At 43.3% G+C, this 21940-nt stretch overlaps 1 protein-coding gene across 1 annotated transcript in view; it reads right to left on the bottom strand.

The window, feature by feature from the left end:
* The window catches only part of LOC119651295 (acetylcholinesterase), a 220905-nt gene that overhangs the window by 153794 nt on the left and 45171 nt on the right, over positions 1-21940 (bottom strand). Inside the window, exon 3 of the mRNA XM_038054816.1 lies at positions 618-768. Within this exon, the coding sequence (XP_037910744.1) occupies positions 618-768 (151 nt within the window). The remainder of the gene's footprint in view (positions 1-617; positions 769-21940) is intronic.

The following is a 21940-nucleotide window of genomic DNA, read 5'->3' as shown; positions in this document are numbered from 1 at the left end:
TCTGTGCATAGGAGAAAAGTGGCTGATGGGTGGCTTGAAGATAGTGTTTCGACCTTCAATGCGTTATAACCCCAATTCTGGACCACTTCTTTCGAAAACACAACTCTCATCTTTCATAAATTTCAGGACTATTTTCTATCTTCAACCCTCCCTATTCAGCTTTCGGTAACATCTACCCGGCGCCAAGGTCGACCCTTCCGCTCGGTCAGCTGTTGCCGACCACCACCGTGAAGGCTTTTCAAGCTTTATCGATAGTTTCCAGTTTAATCGCCCGGACGAAATGGGTAAATTGCGTATATTTCGGTTCTCGCTCTTATTAATGCAAAAATATGAATAAACAATTCCTACTAAATTGCATCTACGTTACAATAATATACCTCCTACCACACCCCCACAGACCTCAGAGAACAGTAGATGGTACAGTTTTGAAAATTAAAGGATCTCTACATATTTACAACCCTCCATATTGTTTAAAGGGCATTAAAGGCTCATGCTTTTCATTAAATTTTTTAAGGACGATATTCTGCTCAGTAGTTGTTGCGAATATAACGAGTCCCTTGAGCGACTTTTATTGTCATTGTATTTTATAGCCTGAAACAAAAATCTGAAAAACTCACCTCTCCACCGCCTCCGCCTCCATTCACTCCCCGTCCGTGCCTCAGGCGTGCTTTAGCAGGAGCCCAGATATTCAAATATAGACAATCCTCGGATACGTTGGTATTCGGATTCCACATTTCTTCACCAGGAAATCCAGGAAAATATTCGTATCTGAAATGTCAACAAGAAAAGAACAACAGTAAGACGTATTGAATTTTGCTTTATTAGTCCGATACACACAACTAACTCCTACGTAACAGTCCAATGAAATTTTGAGAAAAAAAAGTTTACGTAATCCTCTGAGGCTCCATTGCTTCCCTGCCTTCAATACCGAAAAATGTTCGAATGAGTAAGCGATTCGTTTTTCCCATTTTCACAACCCAATTACATACTTCAGTGAAAAGAATTTACCGTGATGCAACGTACTTCCTGTCGCTCTCAAATATAAACAAAAACCACGCAAAAAGGATATTTCAGGTGAATTTCAGAAATCGGTCAAAGGTTAAACTCTACTAGGGATTTCCACACTTTAGGGAAATAAAGAAAACTCCATCTCTGCCTAAAAGGTATTTACCAAACTGAAGGTCGTGACAACTTACATTGTGTTTTCACCTTTAACATTACAAAGAAAGAAAGGAACTGGCAGCGGAGAAATGTACCTGAGCTCAGAAGGTAGGACTCCATTTGAATGGATTTCTTGGACGACTGCATGCATAAAGGACTTCCATTCGAGATGATGAATGAGATTTTGTAAAGAGGTCAGCTCGTGCAAGCAATTTGCGCTGCAAAAGGCAGCCAGAAATTAGTTTTCTGGAAGAGAAGGAGATGCTGAGTCAGCAATTAAGAAAGTTCTTAAGCAAGTCCAGTGTTGCGACTAAACTTCTCAACACCTCATTCCATCGCCGTCCACTCTGCATCTATACCCCCAAGCGCTCATTTGCTTTCTGAAAGTCAACTTCGTGCTTCCAAAGTTAAATTAATCCGTACTACATTTTTCAATCCCCCAACACGAGCCACTGAAATGGAATTTCTATGGGAATTTACACGTGTCCCTCAACCCTTGAAATTCTCCCAAACCTGTGCTCAGAGAATCATCTCTTTAAAGATAACAACAGCGACGAAATGTTGGACACAAAAGTCCTAGATTTTCCAAAATATTTTCTCAACCACTGCGGCACCGGTTCTGATGCCGGAATATGTAAATAACAAGGATGTTTCCAATTTCTTCACCTTTGTATCTGCGAAAGACTTTTTTTTTGTGCGGAATCTCGGGGAGGCCACTGTATTGTTCTAAGCTTCCTAGAACCCACTGAACCTGTTAGAAATACAAACACACAACAAATATACAGAAAAAAATTTGCAATTTACGCCGAGGATTATTTCAAAGAGAATTCATACCATTATTGGATTGCTAAGCATGTGAGGAAGCCAAATATTTCCTTAAGTAGTTGGGCAATCAACGGCTGGCCAAAGGCAAGGGATGAAACGAATATAAAATGCTTAAACAATTTTCGAATCATTTCACGCACTTCTTTGATCCATCTTACTCATTGGAAGCATATTTTATCTGTTCAGGTGTAACATCGAAAAATTATTTCATGCCCCCAGATATTTGGAAGTAGTAATGGGAACGAGGAAATTCGATATTTGCACGTGGATAAATTCTAAGGATGTTTTAAGGGTTCGTAGCTCGGGCAAAGAAGGGGAGGGGGAAGAAGAGAATACAGGCATTAGAAACATCCAGAAAAATGGAAGACAAAGGAAACTCATTAGCCAATAATATGGTAAGTCCTTCCACATGAAAATTCAATTCTGAAGTTAAGGCATTTATTTCAAGGGAAGGCATATAGCACAACTTTATCAATCAAAATGTTTGCGCCGACAGCTATGACTTTTGTTCCTTTTTGTGGTAAAATTGGATCCCTTGTGGACTCTTTCAACATTACGCCGTTGCATTACCAACTAAATGTCTACGGTTTGTCACATTACTTCGGGCTAACCGTCCTCTCTCGCCTTGGTTAGCCTAGTCAGGGAATTCTTTTCACCAATCAATCTCACCTTGCTGTCGATTCTGCTACAGATCCAAGTTGCCGCTCAGTTCATCTGCCTCTTGAGTAACTTAAATCACTCCCGCGGTCATCGCAACAGCCAATTCAGAAACAGTGCAAAGCTCCTCGTCTATGTACTTGCACAAGGCGCTTACGCCTCCATGCCAAACGCTTCAACCCATACCTTGACGCCATACGGCAGAATAGACTGCATTCATTAGAAGGCGTCTTCTGTCAGATGTAGGACTCGCAAAATTTGCCATTAGCCGGCATAAGCTGCAGCCTTGTCCACTGCTGTTTTGATTTGCTTGGAAAAACTCATCTTCAGCGTTGATCCAAGGTACTTAACTGTAAGTTTTGAAGCGATTATCAATTCGCCGATCAATATACGAAACACGGTCGGGATTCTCTTATCTACCAAGACGCTACATCGGTTCTTTCCAGCGCAAGCCTGAAATCATGAGCAACCGTCCGTCCGCTTACTCATCGTACCGATATGTCAAGTCTGCTTTGAGCTTTCCAGGAACAAGTGCCTTAACATCATCTACAAACAATCCGGCGAGACTCTTCAGGCGTGTAAAGTCTCAGTAGACTATTGTAACAAGCGTTTCAAAGATCCGACCCTAACATGGATCCCTGTGCTATTCCCGAAGTCTCACAGAGCAAGTAACGGGCCAGGCATGTGAAATAAATTTTCTAATGTGCCTAGCATATCTTTCCATTTGACGGAATTAAAGGCATTTCAACCGTTACGAGGAGCACTGTCGAGATCGGCGGCTGTCTGCCCAAGCTCGGTAAACCGCATTACCTATGACCTCCATGACAGAATCCACCGTGAATTTCCTTGCTCTAAAACCGAACTGTCTTGGAAAAAAGCCCCCGGTAGAACATATCCCTTCAGCGCGTATCTTCCTGATGAACTTTTCGAGCACGTCACACAGAGTGGTCGGTATGCAAATGGCAGCTTTGCTACTCAACGCAAAACTTGCCACATTCCAGCGCCTTCCCTTAGGAAGACGTTGAATGCACCGAGCATACCCTCTGCTGAGATAGCATCGGGTTTTGGCATTTTTCATAAAAAGGATTGTCTCTGGATGTAGCCTTCTCAGATTTTTCGAACTACTAGTTTATAACCAAATTTCCACAAATCTCTTCACCTGGTCCTCTAGGTTTTGCTAACATCAGGCTCTATTTATTCCGCTGTGTAGCTCCTTTTAGATGATCTGTACTATGTCATTGTAATGCAAGTCACTCTCAACTTTTTGAAAATCACGTCAAACAGCGGAGCTTTTGGCTCTTCAGTTCAGCAATTATAGCCACCACTAATCCATAGAAAGTTTGCCACGGCTTATTGGCATTCTGGTCGTGCCAGCCTCCCCAGCGGTCGTTATCAAAGAGAGTGCCAGAGTGAGAAGCCTTGTAGAACTCATCAAGAAGGTTACGACGCCTGAACGCGAGAACATTGGCGTAGATGTGTTTAAATCTCCCCGCCGTTTCGAGAATTCGAAACCCCCAACTGGGATCCGTTCCTCCGTGCCAAACGTCCGTTATAGTCTCATTCTTTCTAACAGAGACTCTGAAAAATATCATCCTTAAACATCGAATCCAAACACAACCATCTCCTTGGCCATGGACAAGAATTTGCAGTCGTTTTTTACGACTTTACTGACTTTCTTTCTGGGGGAAGGTTACAAACCACATTCATTTCACAACTGCTGCCCATTTCCCGATGAGCCTTCCTACTTGGCTCTCCCAAGGGATAGAAATCTGTAGGCTAACGATCTGAAAATTTCGAAATTTCCTTGCAAGCAAAACGTCAATAGTTCCTCGAATATGAACTGCCTTCACGGTTTGGCTATAAAAAACAGCTTATGATTGGGTATATGAGTTAGTTCCTCGACAACGGCATGGAATTTTTGTTTTCTCCAACTTATGTGCGAATTCCGTGACTTAGAGAAATTGGGTGGTGTGACTCAGGAGAGTACTCCTTTCTTCTTGCACAGCTGTATTTTTGCATTCCGCAAAAGCAAGTGATAGCAGACCGGAATTCCAGGTCGAACTGTTACTGGCGACCACTGCAAGGTGCCTTCTGATAGCCTGTGCGGTTTCAGAATCCTGACAGCAAGGTTTAGGTCCGGGGCACCACAGTTCTGCTTCGTAGCAACGTAGATATTGAATATAGAGGTGAAGGATGATTTTCATAAGAATTACACGTAGATGCTTCCTAAAGTTGGTATTGTGATAGCCATAGGTGATTTGAATGGCCAACGTGGAATCTGTCAGCAAGTTGTTCAGGCATATAATAGCAGGGCATGATTTTGATAACTGTAAACACAATGGTGAAGGGCTTGTAGCCTTCTACAACTGTCAATGTCTCGTGATCAGTGTCATACTATCCCAGTACAAGCCCCGCCAATCAGTTTGAGTTTCAGCTGACCGGAAAGAACATCTATTCGAATCCACCATACCGCGATCAGAAATAAATTTAGAAGTTTTTTCTGATTGCGCATAACAAAAACAGTCCTCGCACTAGCCTTGAAAGGGTCGATTATTTAATAGTTGCTTAACTTCGCTTGCATATCAGTTCACCAAATTGAACACGGGTGGTCTCCGCGATCTGGGTGTCAACAAAAAGTGGAAAAAGTTTATTACTACGCTGGCAATACAAACTTCAAACTACCTGAGCGAGAATTCTGATGAGAACTGAGCCACCACTGAAAGTATCTCTATCTCTGGTGCCCATAAAATTGTCGATCACGTCCCAAAACGACATTACAATAAAAAGCGGTGGATAGATGGACGTAAGGAACTGGGGATGACTGCAAGTGGGGGAACCCCAAGTAAACTGGAGCTTCATCATCGTGGAAAAGTACGAAAAGTGCAGCGTTTAACTATTGCCTTAGTGAGGGAAGCAGAAGCTACCGCAAATAATAACGATTTCGCTCCTTTATATTGCATCACGAAAGGCTTGTAGATGTCTTTTAATGGTCTTTATGAGACGGTAATAGCAGGCTTCTCACAAAAATGATCAGCAACTGAAGAAATGCAAGGGGCACTTTGCCACGATTCTGGATCGTCAAAGATGCGATGAAGTTCCACCTCTTGATATGGCAAGCCGGTGTCACGTGGAGATTGGAACTGCTCCTCCAAACAAAACTAAGATTATCTTTATAATCAACGCACTGAAGCGGAGTAAAGCCGCTTGTTTTGGCGATCTGCCTATGGAACTTTGATATGCATCTCCACGCATTCGTCAATATTGGTCACCTGAAATTGTTCTCAACTAATCAGAGAAACAAACAATTGCAGAACGAAGATTCCGAAGAAGTGCATCCTTGTTGGTTGCGACAACTGGAGGGGTATTTGCATATATTTTGTTGCTGCGAAGATATAAGCTTAAATCATCCGGAAACGCATCGAAGGACACTTCAAAAGCTTGATCGACAGGGATCAGGTTGATTTCCGATCTAGATCCTCCTATACCCACCGCATTAATACCCCTTCGATCATTGTGGAATAATGTGCCAAGTTTAGATCACCGCTCAACCTATTCGATCATTTCGAGAAAGTTTTCGACAACATCTGCGGGGAGTGTATTTGGAATGCTCTATAGAGGTGGCGCATTGGCATCGAGGTAAATACTCAAAACAAGAAAACTTTTTCTTTTTTTAACCTTTGTCCCGTTCACAAGCGGGGTCGGTTCCTACAGCAAAGACTATATATAGTGTATAGCCTTCTTGACTCAAAGGTATTTAAAGTCGAAAACGCAGTCTGTCAGGGTTGAATTTTGTCAGTACGTGGGGGACGTTTTTCATACTTACTTCTCCGGAGGAGTGTGGGGTTCAATGGACGATGTCATATTTCCTCAAACACCCCGACTATGCTGATGATATTTGCTTGTTCTCTCAGTGAGGAATGAACCTTCTCCAAATGGGTCTGGATTTGAAAAAGGAGCCACATAAACAATCACGCGTATGCTTGGGGATCAATGGGCATCTGGACCATCAATTACCCCAATACATGTGAGAACACAAATCAACCCTCCAAACAAAGCAAAATGACAAGGATGACACAAAACGACGACGTCGACAAGCGAAATGGAAGAACGAATTCGAGGCCAGGACTGAGTCAAACTCTGAACGCGATCCATAAACCCTTGCCTTGTTGAAAAGAGCAAAGGCATAAAAAACTCTGAAGATAGCATTGTTACTACTTACCTACGGTGTAGGAAAAATAACCTTAACTGAAAGGAAGTTTCTAGAAACCAAAGAAAGAAAACGAGTATGGGTTGTCCTGGTGACTTCTACCCAAGCTTGGGGCAGGTAATGAAACTCCAAAGGCATCCAAAAGGAAGTACACCAGCAGATCATATTCCGAAACTGATTTTTAAAATTAGAAGAAATATCGTGAAAATAAAACGATGACGACCATCTGAAAATGTTATTTATGTTCAAAACTGAAGACAAAAAAATAAAGTTTTAGTCCCGGCAAATTGGGTCTCGCCATTTAATTTGAAAGTGGTAAATCAGACGCGATAACCGAGCTAGATTACTTCTTGTAGACCAACTTGACATTTAAACCGGTTTGGCTGGAACTTTGATGCATGGAGTATTTTGTGCTAGTGGTGCTTCCCAAGTGCGAGAGAATATTGTCCTTGAAGATAGGAATGAACGGAAGTTCCTGAGCAGATGGTTCAAAGCGCATTGCATCGTTTAGGTTACATTATGGAGTCCGAGCGGCATGTCCAAAAATGTTAACCGCCCGAAAGGCGTTGCGAATACAGTCTTGCATATGTCTTCCGGGGCATCGAGTATTTGAAATCCCCATTGGAGGTCGTTCCGTTAGTTCTTTTCTCCAGAAAGCTGTCGAAGTCGGAGCGCGAGATTCCACCTACGACCGCGAGCTCTTAGCAGGTTATTTTAAAGCATTCTGGAGGGTTGCTACTTCGGAATTTACACCGGCCATTGGTCACTCGCAGATGCTTAGACACAACGCTCGGATAAGACCTCGCAGCATCAGAGTAGGCAAGTCAACTTCATAGTCAGTTCGAAACCCGCATGGAGTATACGCCAAGCGTTGAATGCACCGTCACAATGCCAACCTCTATCGCGTCTTGAGCTCTCAATCATCTACCTCACCTGTTAGCCAATTTGGGACTTGATCTTGATCCTATGGACCTTGATAGACATTCAACATACTATGCAGAATTCAACATACTAGGGAGAATTCAATAGCGGTCAAAGGGTAGTATAGGTCCCAGGGCGAAAAACCTGGGAAACCCCTGCTGAAGCAACATCAACAGCTCTACTACCAAATCCTATCTCCACCTCCACGTGATGATCGCTGGCAGTTTGTCGTCATCAGAAACTGCAGACGGAGAAGGATTAAGGCGAGTCTCCCATGTTCCAACTGGTCCTCCAGGTTGAGGGTTGGGTAGAGCTGCCAACCCTTCACGGAAAACCGATGTTACGAAACCGCGGAAGAAGCCTCGGGCAGGATGGATCCTATAACGACGAACCCGGCAACGACGGATTAATGATTTGCGCATTTTCTCATGGAACGTGCGCTCCCTGTACAGACCGAATGCTGCTGAGCAGCTAGCCGATACCCTGTTCCAATATAATGCTGATGTAAGAGAGTTGCTACCATAGCTTACATAGGGATACCAATGACAACGAACTGCAGTTAATTCAGTTAGCAGTATCGCACGAAATGGTTGTTGCAAGTACCTGGTTTGCACGGAAAGGGGTCTTCACACATACCTCGGCCTCTCCAGACGGGACCACTTTCAACCAAATTGCCTACGTGCTGATTGAACACCGCCACCTTTCAATCTTTATGAATATCAGAACCTATAGGGGGGCCAATATAGACTCGAATCACTATCTCGTTGGCCTGGGAGAACCAATAAATCTGTGAACCAGAAAAGTACAGGGAGCAACCGCGCCAGGCGCGCAGGTTTTACCAACAAGTCAGCAGGATGAAGCGTTATACACCTCGATGCTCATCCTGCCGAGATAAAGAGACAAATCTGATTTCCAAGAGAATGACCATATTGGAGCGATGGGTTCAGTACTTTGATGAGCTACTGAACAACCAGAACATCGGCGAATTGGATGTCGCGTCAACAGAAGAGGACGGACAGATACTGCCACCACCAAGCATAGAAGAAACAGTCCGTGCAATTCATCGGCTTAAAAACCATGAGTCGCCAGGAGCCGATGGAATTATAGTCGAACTGATTAAGAATGGAGGCGACCAGTTACACCAACTGGTTCATCAACTTATGCTCGAGGTATGAGCCAGCGAATCAATGCCTGACGACTGTCTTCTTCTATTTCTTCAGCCTTTGTCCCGTTCACAAGCGGGGTCGACTCGTCGTGATCGGCTTCGCCATTTGGCTCTATCGAATGCCTGATCTGGGTGCAATCTCGAGGCTTTTAAATCCCCATCCAGCGTATCAAGCCACCGTTGCTTAGGTCTGCCTTTTGGTCGTTTACCATCGACTTCGATGTTCAGACCAATCTTGGCAAGTGAATTCTCGTTTGCACGAATTGCGTGACCATACCATCGAAGACGCCTCTCTCGCAACTTTTCCACAATTGGTGCAACCCCATAACGATCGCGGATATCCTCGTTTCGGATGTGATCTAAACGTGTGACGCCACTAGTCCAACGTAGCACCTTCGTCTCCATTACCGCAAGACGCCATTCATTGTCTTTTATGGTCGGCCAACACTCAGAACCATAGAGAGTGACTGGACGGACGACATTGCGGTAAAGTTTAGATTTGAGACGTTCGTTGATACGTCGATCACAAAGGACACCAGTTGTAGAACGCCACTTCATCCAGGTTGCGTTAATGCGTGAAGCAATTTCATAACGCAGTTCTCCATTGTCTGATAGCGTTGACCCGAGGTATTTAAATCGCTCAGTTCTGGGTAGATCACTGCCGCTGACAGTGATTGTGCCTGTTTCATGGGGATCGGTCGTCAAAAATTCAGTTTTGTTCAAATTCAATCTGAGACCGTGTTGCATGAGGCGATCATTCCATTTTTGAACAAGTTGCTCGAGATCATTTTTGCTATCAGATGCTAGGAAAACATCATCTCCATAAAGCAGTGTGTAGGGCGCTGGACGTTGGATATCCCGTGTGACGGTGTCCATAACAAGGACAAAGAGGAGTGGTGAGAGGGCACTTCCTTGATGAACTCCAACAGAGACACGGAGCGGTTTTGATACACCCGCCATACTTCGATCTTTACTTTTCGGATCGTGATAGACTAATTGAACCCAGCGCACGAGTTCTTCTGGCACGAAGTGTTGTCGTAAAGCATACCAGATGAGTTCGTGTGGTACACGGTCAAACGCTTTCTCTAGATCCAGAAAGGCAATGTAAAGAGGGCGATGCTTCTCACGGTGTTTCTCCATGAGTAACCGCGCAGCGTGTATTGCGTCAGTAGTTCCGCAGTTCTTGACAAATCCGGCTTGATTCACGGTTATTTCAACGATTTCGCGAATACGGTTGTCAAGAATGCGTTCAAAAATCTTCATGGTATGGGAAAGTAACCGGATCGGACGGTAATTTGAACATTCTGCTGGGCTACCTTTCTTTTTCCATATTGGAACAGTGGTACTTTCTTGCCAGTCAGATGGTGTTCTTCTTTCCTGAATAACCCGGTTAAAGAATTCACTGAGCCATAGTGTTGGGTCCCAGCTTTTCGCTTTCTAGAGCTCACATGCGATGTCGTCAAGTCCTGTGGCTTTCCCCGATTTCATTTGTTTTATTGCCTCCTCGACTTCAGTTGCGCTGACTGGTGGAACTGCTCCAAATGTCGACAATAATTGGAATTGGCAATCAGTTGAAATCTGCTCGAAGTATTCTCGCCATCTATCCGTTGCGGCTCGACGGTTGGTAAGCAAAGTACCGTCCTTGTCATTAACACAACAGAAGTGTTCGATATCCTGTGTGCGTTCATCACGGCTTTTAGCAAGTCGATACAGATCTCTCTCGCCATCCCGAGTGTCCAGTTTATCGTAAAGATTTTTGAAATGGTTTGCTCGGGTGACAGCGACCGCTTTCTTTGCTTCCCGATTGGCATTCTTATAAATTTGCCAATTAGCAGGCGTTTTATCGTCGAGAAATTTGTGGTAGAGGCGTTTCTTTTCACGGATCTTCATTTCAACATCATCATTCCAAAGCCAAGTATCTCGGTTGATGTACCGCTTACCCGGCTTGGTGACCCCAAGGGTTGCAGAGGCCGCTTTGTGGATCGTGTCTTTCATTTGGTTCCATGATTCTTCCACATTCGTAATGGTCGACAATCGTATGAGTGAGACCGTTTCTTCTTTCTTCTCACCAAATCGCCACCATTTAATGCGCGGCGGGCCAGTGCGTTCCTCACGGTGTTTTATCGGTGGCTTAATTCGCAAAACGGCAATCAACGGCCGATGTTGAGGTGCGATGGTCTCATAGGGAACGACTTTGCAATCAGTGACAGTGATAAAATGTCTTATGAGAATATAGTCGATTTGCGTTTTATTGTTCCCACTATAAAATGTGGGAAGATGAGATAATCGTTTGATGAACCATGTATTCATAAGTACAAGGTCATGGGTGTCCGCAAAATCGACTGTCAACGAGGCATTATCTGTCTCATACATAAAAAGGTGGATATCACACAAAGCACAATTATAGAGACATCACGTTGCTGAGTACAGATCGAGTAGGCGGCGCGAGATCTTGGGCTGCACATTAATGAAGGCAAAACGAAGCACATGGTGTCACCGAAACCAAAAGAACCTCGGAGATTTGGGTTCTTAGCGAAAAAAACTGTGAACTCTTGGCCGCGTACGAGAGAAGGATCCTCCGAAGAATTTTTGGCCCCCTTCATGAGGATAGACGATTCCGTAACCTACATAAGGACGAAATCTATGAGCAATACCACGACCGTCTGGTTGTGGATAAAATCCGGCTCAATAGGTTACGGTGAGCGGGTCACTTAGTCCGTATGGATGAGGATGTTCCAGCCCGGAAAGACTATAAGGGCAATATCTATGGTAGAAAATGAAGACGAGGCAGACCCTGCCTAAGATGGAGCGATGACGTAGGTCAGACAGCTTTAAGGATATCGAATTGGTGGACCTCGGCACAAAACCGAGGTGTCTGGAGTTGCTTATTAAGGCAGGCCTAGACGGGGTACCGGTTGTTGCGCCGTTGATGATGATGATTCTGGAAGGTCGCCACTTCGTAATTAACACCAGCCGTCGATCACTCACAGATGCTTAGACACAACGCTCGGATATGACCTCGCCGCATCAGAGCAAGCAAGTCAACTTCATTCGCCAGTTCGAAACCCGCATGGAGTGTACGCCAAGCGTTGAAAGCACCGTCACCGCAAATTTCTTTCCCATGGAATCGTCACAATGCCCACCTCAATCACGTCTTGTTGTGGCGCAGCAGGATTGCCAATTGTTAATGCGAACGGATAGATGATGGCGCCGGCGCTCTCTGCACTTTTTGGAACTCGCCACAGGAGTGGAAAGCCAGCGGGGAAAAAGCTCCACTGGTTGGAGACAGAGGGACCGAAAAATGCTTTATCACCATCGACCACTATATACATTGGACCCAGGCAGTATCATTACGGGACTGTCGTTAGAGCACTTTTCAACCAATAGATTTCAATCTTCGCCCCCCTCTCGAGACCACCACCGACCAGGCGAAAAGATTTAAACCAGACCTCATCGCCTAACTTGCTCAATCTTAAGTGTTCACCATACCCACACAATGCGGTATCCCTTTCAGGGGAATGGTATAATTGAGCGTATGCACTGCACACTAAAAAAAGGCGTCCTTATGTACAATCAGGAGACACCTTTGGCTCTAGGAACTACCTCCAGTACTGCTCGACATGGACACCACCATCAAGGAAAACCTCCAGGTTTCACCGGCCGAAATGGTCTCCGGAGTCCACACGGCTTCATAGCCAACTTACTGCGGCTATTCAACGCGATCCGTCTAGTGCCGTCTGCCAGGCATGCAACGCACCACCCACTCGTTTTCTGCCTCTGGAAAAGCCGTACATTGGTCCACACAGGATGATAAAGAGAGAGACCACCGCCATAGAAGTCAACAGAGTTGTTAAGATTATCTCAACGGACCATCTAGAGCGACGTATTCAGAACAGACCGACGGCCAGCCATGCCAAGTATCTCTCCAGCACCGCGCATATAAAAGTTACCTATCCATCCATCAAATGACAACACAAACAAAAGTTCGCAGTTTCACGGGTCATCTCACCCTTTTACTTTGCATCGATGGAAAGAATGTCGAAGACGTCGAACAATTTCTTTAATTTGGTAGTATCATTTCAGCCGAGGGTGACACTGAACTTGGTTTCCTTGGATGCTCGAGTAGAAAAGATTGGAAAGATTGTTAACCTCGAAGTAGCTCCTGGTGGAAGCGTTGATACATATGTATTAATTATAATCTTGCAGTATGTCGGGTTTCGGATAGAATTTCCCAACATGAACACCTACCTACTTCCTTTCAGAAAACTTCTCCTAAGTAGGTTCAGCAGCCCATATCCTGCGATGCTGCGATCATTATATTCGAAAATATGAATATTTTAAACTTATGCAATACGTATCACTCTTCAATGACCCAGGAGCTCTCCGTAGCGCAATATATCCATCATGAATATTTTGTCCGCACGTCAAATTGGAGAAGCAAAAAATAGGAACGTCCCAGAAAATAAATGTAAAATGTATGCACAGCAGAATATCGATGAAGGGACAAGATATCTGCGATAAATGGTGTCGAAATAATTTGTTGTCATATAATATCCCGCTCCTGAAAAAAGGAATGATGGTTTTGTAACACGAGAAGGGCGCAGACAGACAAACGTTATATAAGCTGAATATCCGATGCTGACATCAAATCATCAAATTAGAAATTATTCAAAAGAAATCGATGAAAATTTATTACGGCCCCGGCGACAGGCAAATCGATAGATGATAAATAATGCATGCCGTCTGCGTATACACTTCCACCCATTTTGATGGAAAGGAAAAAGGACGAAAGGTTTACTTTTTACATCATTAAATCTTCGGGTCGAGAATTATAGTTCCTGTCGGTTTGGATAGAAGATGTGCCCGTGATGCACACGTTGAGGTACGTATTCAAGGAGACACCTAAAGAAAGAACAATCTTCCTGAACTGTAAGAGACTCACAATCTTAAAAGGACTCGACTCATCCCATCGGTCAACAACACCAATCGCTGCAAAATTCAATTTCAAACCTCCTAAATTATTCACAATTTCTGTTCAAAGTTAATCATTTCCCTTGGAATATTCGTAATGGAAATTTTCCTGTGTCTGCCTCAGATTTTTCCAGCTCTCCTTCCTTACCTTTTGTCCTGACACCTTAGCCTAGTCCAAGGCAACATAGACGAAAGAACAAACAAATCAACAAGCGGAACTACAACGAGGTCGAGTAGAATCGCTGAAGACTCTCCATTTCTTAAGGTGGGAAGTATCGTACACGAGAAATCCATCCTGCTGTAACGGTAATGGCAGATTAGGTAGGACTGAGAACATTAGATTTGTTTCTAGGAAATTAAAATTACCCTCAGGCACTTTTTCGCTAGAACTTTGACGGGGTGGCTTTAATGATGTTTCCGTTCGATTCGCTCGAGATTGGGTGAGTACACGAGCCTATTTGCAAGTCCTTTGGAAATGAAAGGCGTGAAAGTTTTCAGGATTTCGCTTTGAGGAGATGCGTGGCTCTGTGCGATTTGTGTCAGGCGGTTTGTGTGGCAACGAGGAATGGATTTTCTCTGGGCTGATTACTGTGATTGTTTTTGAGTTAACGAAAAATCTTGGGAATTACAAGATTTAGGATTTGCGTTGTTCGTTTTTTAGATAGAAGTAGCGTATTTACACATGTTGGCACTTTCACGCTTAGGAACAAAGAAGATTTTGGAAAAGTGGATTCAGTTGAGGAGATAATACTGAATCTAATCTTTATTGTAGGAGATAGTCTCTCTTTGAACGTTATTGTGAAGGATACTTGGAGCTTGGAACTTGCACCTCAATAGATGTGCGCGTGTTTGAGGTGGAGGAGAAGAAGATTCTCTGGGTACTCAGACCGTAGCGGTCCATTGTGCTCGACTACCCCGTCTAAGCTGTTTGATTTTATCACTTCAGCTGGTCTGATGCCCGTGAACGTATGGGGCGCCCCTACGATCATGGGACCAAGAAGAAGTGAGGTAATTGACCTAACAATCTGCACTTCAAAGTTGTTAGAGTTGATTAGAAACTGGCAAATACTAGATGAAGTCTGACTCTCAGAACACAGTTACTTAGAATTTAGTCTAACTATTACAGACGAACAGCTTGTAATACAAAGGCGGAATCCTAGGAAAACGGATTGGACAAAGTTTAATGAGCTTCTTGGCGACAAAGTTGAGCTCCCTAGGCGACTAAGGACTCCTTAGTCCTTCCTTAGAAGATCAATTGAAAACTCCGAATCGCAAACTTTTAGAGTGCTTTGAAGAGGCTTGTCCTATTTACCGAGGCCAAAGTGGAAAAACGGTTCCATGGTGGGACCGAGAACTACAGAGACTCAGGAAATCAACCAGATGACTTCTAAATCGTGCTTGCAAAAGCAATAAAAATGAAGACTGGCTAAACTTCCGGAACTCACAGCGTGAATATAAGAGGCTCGTAAAACGTTCAAAACGAGACTCTTTTAGAGCATACTGTGCGGAACTGTAAGGCGAAAGGGAAAATCCCAGGTGTTGCAGAGTCCTTAATAAGGATGAGTCAACCAAGTTGGACTCTCTTAGAGAACCGGATGGTATTTTCACGAACCCGAGAGTTGAGTCTACAGACTCTCTTGGAAGTACACAACCCGGGAGAACAGGCCTCAGAAGTGGGAAGAAGAGAATTGGCGGTTTCTGCAAACTCTTCAACACGAAAGTGTTGCAAGGGGAATTGGGACACTGCGAGAGCGGTTGTTACCAATGAAAAAGCGAGAGCTGCTATACTATCATTTGAACACTTCAAAGCACCTGGCATGGAGGGCATCTACCTAGCGATGCCAGAGGAGGGTATAGAGCACTTAGAGAAACTTCTAAGAAATATTTTTCGAGGATGTCTTGCTCTGGGTTACGTGCCTTCCTCTTGGCAGAAAGTAGTCTTCATACCAAAGCCTGAAAAAGAAGACCATTCTAATCCAAAGAACTTCAGACAAATCAGCTCAACATCATTTTCGCTGAAATGTCTGGAAAGACTGGTTGAGCATCACATTCACGAGAAGGCACTAAAGTCGCACCCCCTAAATGAAAACCAGCATGCTTACCAACGTGGAAAGTCCTGTGAGTCTGCACTTCATTCTTTGGTTTCAAAGATTGATGATGCAACTCTGAAGGGTGAGTACGCGATGGGGGTGGTCGTGGACATTGAAGGAACTTTTGATTGTGCGCCCTTCCAAAAGCTCTGTGATGCCGCCAGAGAGTATGGTGTTGACGAAACCCTAATAAAGTGGATCTACGCTATGCTAGCTCAGAGATTGTTGTGTGCTGAGTTGGATGTTGATCGTTACTTAACAACGGAAGCGACGAAAGGCTGCCCACAAGGAAGTGTGCTATCGCCACTTCTGTGGATTATGCTGATCAACTCACTACTATGCGAACTGCAAAATCTGCCAATACACGTTGAAGCTTATGCGGATGACTAGGCTGTACTGGCTGTTGGTCGAGATGTCGAAACGGTGTGTAGAAATGCACAACGCGCCGTGATTTGATTGACAGTTGGTGTCTCAGGCATCCACTTTCAGTAAATCCAAATAAAACCACAATGGTATTATTTACAATAAGGAGGAAACTGAATGGACTTTGCATTCCAGAGATGAAAGGTACAACCCTTCAACTCTCTGAAGAAGTGAAATATCTAGGAGTTATTCAAGACAAGAAGCATATAGAGGTAAGGATGGAACGTGCTCTCACAGCTTATGAGCTGTGTAGGCGGACGTTTGCCTCGACATCGGGACTTAGGCCTCATGTAGTAATGCAGATATATGTTGCTTTCATTAGGCCGATGTTCGCTTAAGCATCCGAAGTGTGCTGGGTTAAGGTGAAACAGAAGAGTTTTCGCTGTAAACTAGCCACACTGCATAGAACTGTGTGGGTGGGTAGCACCGGTGCGATGAGCGCCTCATCCGGCGCAGCTCTGAATGCATTACTCAATTTGCAGCCCTTGGATTTGTTTATTCAGAGCACTGCAATGAGAGCGGCTCATAGATTAATTCAAGTAGATCTATGGGAAAACAATGGACGTGGGGGGGCACAAAGCATTGGAAGAGTCATTGAAAGAACTGAATCTAGTTTTCGCAATGTCTTTCGATTCTCAGATCCCCATACATCTGTTTGGTAGATGTTATATTGAAACGGAGAGAAAACTGGGACGAACCAGAAGAATGCGTGTCAGGATATACTGACGTTTTCTACATTGATGGCTCAAAGACTGAAAATGGTTCTGGAGCAGGAGTCTACCTCTCGAATAAAAACGAGAAGTGGGCTTTTCCTTTGGGACAATAATACACAACGGTCTTTCAGGCCGAAGTGTATGCGATTCTAAAGGCTGCAACCTGGATGATTGACGAGCGGTTGAAGGGCATGCGTATCGCAATCTGTAGCGACAGTCAAGCTGCATTTAAAGCGTTGAGTAGTACTTTGATCACTTCAAAAATGGTTCAGGAATGTAGAAACCGATTTAATTCTGTTTCCAGATTCAATATGGTGGATTTACTCTGGGTACCTGGTCATTGTGGTGTAGAGAGAAATGAAATCTCGGATGCGTTAGCAAAAGAGGCTTCAACTTTCCCCATGCCCGGACCGGAACCAGCAATTGGGGTATCGGTAGCATTGGCTGATGCTGATATCAAAAACTGGGAACAAGCTTCCTATAATGACAGGTGGCGTAGCCTTAATGCTGCCAGACAGACCAAAATCTTCCTATCAGAACCAAACAAACATACTGTTAAGTTTATCCTGTTGAAAAGCAGGAGGACTTGTAGAAGTATTGTGGGCTTTCTGACTAGCCATAATTCACTAGCTGGGCATATGTTCAGAATAGGAATTATCCAAGATGATACGTGCCCATCCTGTAATGAGGAAGCGGAATCCACGTAACATTTTCTATGTGAGTGCCCCACTTACGGACACATCAGACATCATATTTTTGGTGCTGATGTGCTCCAACTACAACAACGGATAGCATCATATCCACTAACGGAAATTCTGCGATACATAAACGAATCCGGGATATTTCTTTAGACGGAGGAATCGAGTACAATGGACCACTACGGTCTGAGTGCTCAGAGGGTTTGCCTGTCCCCCACCTCAAACACACATACACACACCCCGTCTAACGAACTACCCCAGATATGTTGATGAATCGCACGATCAACGTTGGATTTGGCCTTCCTTAAGTGTTCTAACACCCTGGTGTGGACTAGCCGTTTTGTTTGCCCTACGTAAATATTATCGCACTCTAGGCAGGAGATCTTATAAATGCCGCTTTTTTCCGTACACTCTTTTTTGTCCTTGACTAATTGTAACCGGGTCCTAAGTAGGTGTTGTCTGCTGGTCGAGATGATCCACAATCCACGTTTATGTTGTCGCTTTTTGATGTTCTGCGTCCGACCCGAGTAAGTTAGTGTTATCCATTCCCTAGGTTTTGTGTTCACTTCCTGGAAGAGTGTCGAAAGTTGCTGTCTTGAGGCCTGGCGTAGTTTCTTTTTGATGCGATTTTCGATGAAGTTCCTGTTGTATCCGTTTTTTTTTTTGGCTGTTTCCAGGATGTATTTCATTTCTTTATTTCTTCTCTCCTCATTGAGCGGTGTTGTGACCATCCTGTGAATTAAAAAGTTATATGCCGCCATCTTATGGTGGAAATCGTGGTTTGAGGTGTATGTGATGGTTCGTTGTGCCTGGGCCGGTTTCCTGTAGATGTCGAATTCAAAATCCCCTCTTTCTCGGATTATTTTTAAGCGTAAGAACGGTATCTCCCCTTCCTTTTCGATCTGCATGGTGAAATCGATATTCCTGTGTGCCCGGTTGAGTTTCTCGAGGATTGTTCCGGCTAGTACACACCAGGATGTTAGAACACTTAAACGAGGCCGAATCCGCTAAAAATAAGAATAATCCACACAACAATTTAGGAAATTAGGAAGGACTAGAAGAAGAACAGATGCCTAATTAAGATATTATAAACACAAGAACAGCTATAAAAACCCAAATCGTGGAAGATTTTTCGGAAGATACAACACTGAAGAGGGGGACGGTTGGTCCCCAAAATACATATTTTTTTTTAAATTAGATACTTTTAGCCAATAAAACCGAAAAATATCTTCCAAGGCAATCTTTCATTTTAAGACTTCGGCTAACAAACAACGTTCTAATTCAAACCTTGTTTTCAGTTTTTAAAGGCAGCCTTATCCAAGGCTATGGATACTCTAATTGTTGTTGTTATTTCCCTCTATACTGCAGTGACTAGGTGCCCAGAGAAATTCCATTGTATTGAATCCAGCAATAGAATTCAATCGGTTTCTACATTACTGAATAATTTTCGGGGTGATCCAAGAACAATTCATGACCTTCAGTTCAGCCTGGCCGCCATTAGGATAGCATACTCAACCTGTAAGATCATTGCATATTGTTCCAAGGGAAAAGCCCACTTTTCGTTTTTGTTCGAACCGTATACCCCTGCTCCAGTACCCTGCACTATTTTTGAGTTATCGGTGAAAGACTGAAAAAAACTTCAGTATATTCTACCACGCATTTTTCTGGTTTGCCACAGGTTTTCTCTACGTGTGACAATAGCTTTATATATTCTACCGAACAGATCCTATATATTGGGATACGATACCTTGGAAAAAATTGCGAAAAGTTCAAAATAACTCTGTCAATGCTCTGCGCCACTAGTGCAGTTAGTTTACAGTGAAAGTTTGTGTATCTCATCTCAAGCCACATGACGGATAAACAAGCGAACAGTGGCCTAATGATATCAACGACCTAATGATATTTACAGTACAACATGAGGCCTCAGTCGTTATGTCTAGTAGAGGTCCGTTGCATTAATAGGTAATGTGATATCATATCATTTTTTAAAAAAAAGTGATATTACAAACATTACCTTTCATTTCCCTTGTCGTACCTATGTTATGATGCTATATCATCAACATCAAATATTAACACTCGGCAGCCGGTAGTACTAAATATAACTTATCACTAGAATGATTTGCCATGCATTTATTACATTCATAAAGTAAAGTGTACGATAGCACAAAATAAATATCACTGAAGAATGAACTTCACCAAGAAGCTATCTTTGTTTGGCAGGATTAACAGTTTGTCAATCATATAAAATCGAAGTTATGTTTTCACACTAAAGTCAGCCGCGAGGACAGATTCGCTACCAATAGTCGATGTCAGCATTCGATAGTCGCTTCGACCGGTTGTACTAGGAAATATTAAACCAATGATATAAACACATCAACCAACAGCCGGAATTCATTCAACTCCATAGTATAACAAATCAATTGCTAAAAACCAAGAATCTTTATCCCCATATTCACACGCATCCGAAATCATTTTCTAGCCCAAAATCAGCATAAAGCCAACCAAAAGGACAGGCAATCATAACAACAATAGACACCATTTGCGTTGTTTGCATCGGCTCGACACTGGACAACTGTCGCCGCTATTTTCAGTACGAAAAATTGCAATGGTAAATGATGCTTTCAAATGCGATATCACATTGCAAAACATTACCTATCATAGAAGAAATATCACCATAACTTTTGTAGTGCGGTAATGTTTAATAATGCGGTGATGTTAGGTAATACGATGATATTCCAATCTTTGGCAATGTTTGGATCACGCTTGGTGCTGGTAATATGATATTACACTTTGCGGGGATATCACTTTTATGATAATACATACATCACCTATCCATCTCTAATGTCAAGACTAATGTCAGTCTGCACAGCTTATAGGCTGTGTGAGTCCATTTCTTTTTTTGAAAGCCCCATTCATTGTCCAGGAACACCCTATCACCTTTCCGAATTGTATCCTATAACTTTGAAATCAAGGAATAAAAACCAAACTCATAGGACTTTTCACGCTGGTAAGCATGGTGGTTTTCACTCAGTGGGTGCGACCTTAACGCCACCCCATAAATGTGACGCTCAGTCAGTCTCTCTAAGCATTTCAGCAAGAATGATGTCAAGCTGATCTGGCTAAAATTCTTTGGGCTTAAATAGCAAACAATCTTCCCCAGGATTCGGTATGAAGACTAAGTTAACCTTTTGTCAAGAGGTAGATACGTAGTTACGTGCGTTACACCTTCTTTTAGCATCGCCAGATAGATGCCACCCATGACAGGTATTTTGAAGTGTTCAAAGGAGTTGTATTCTCCTCTCACTTAAATAAATACTTTCCAGAAAAATCCAACCGTATATGTGTATACATCTGGCATAATAAATATAATTCCTGTGCGCTCCCATTGGCGTATCATTAGTTACAGAAAAGGGCATGATCCATCGGGTCAGCTGCTAATATCGGTTCAATAAAATAACTGGTCAGGGAGAAGTAGAGTGTTTTTTCCTTGTGTGTGGCTCCTTGCATTCCTTCTTTCATTTCGGGGAATCTAAGTAAAAAATGCATGACCCGGAATGAAGGAGTAAACTCATCTATGATATGAATTGAAATAGCGTTGCACTATGTTTCAGCGAACTAGGTGTCTCCTGCCGTTGATATAGGTGTCCACCAACAGACGAAAGTTAACAAACCAGTGAAAGTTTACGGAAGTCCTGCTCGAGGTCCAGCAGACCATCCATATTCTTTATAAAATTGCGAAGAATGGAAAACCCGATACTCTTCATGAACCGAGAATAAAAGGTCCTCGTTAAATAACAGGGGGAATATCGTAACAACCGCTTAAAAAAACCGAACTGTAGTTTTCCTCCTCTCTGTTCTGTTAGACTCGTACTCATGCTATAACTTTAAGCGAAGGAACACTGTCCAACTAGATTTTCGCCGGTTATTATCTTAAATAAATAAATTAAATTATTCCTGCTGTTGCTAAACGTTAGTTGCTTTTTTCTTTAATCTTTGTTCCGTTCATAAGCAAGGTGGACTCGTCGTAATCGGTTGCGCCATTTTGTTCTATCGAATGAGAGGGTAATGCTCCACATGATGTTTCTCCATGAGTTACCCCGCAGCGTGTA

The sequence above is a fragment of the Hermetia illucens genome, chromosome 3 (genome assembly GCF_905115235.1).
Source record: "Hermetia illucens chromosome 3, iHerIll2.2.curated.20191125, whole genome shotgun sequence".
NCBI lineage: Eukaryota > Metazoa > Arthropoda > Insecta > Diptera > Stratiomyidae > Hermetia > Hermetia illucens.
The sequence above is the reverse complement of the archived record's forward strand: the minus strand, read 5'-3'. Positions and strand labels throughout refer to the sequence as shown.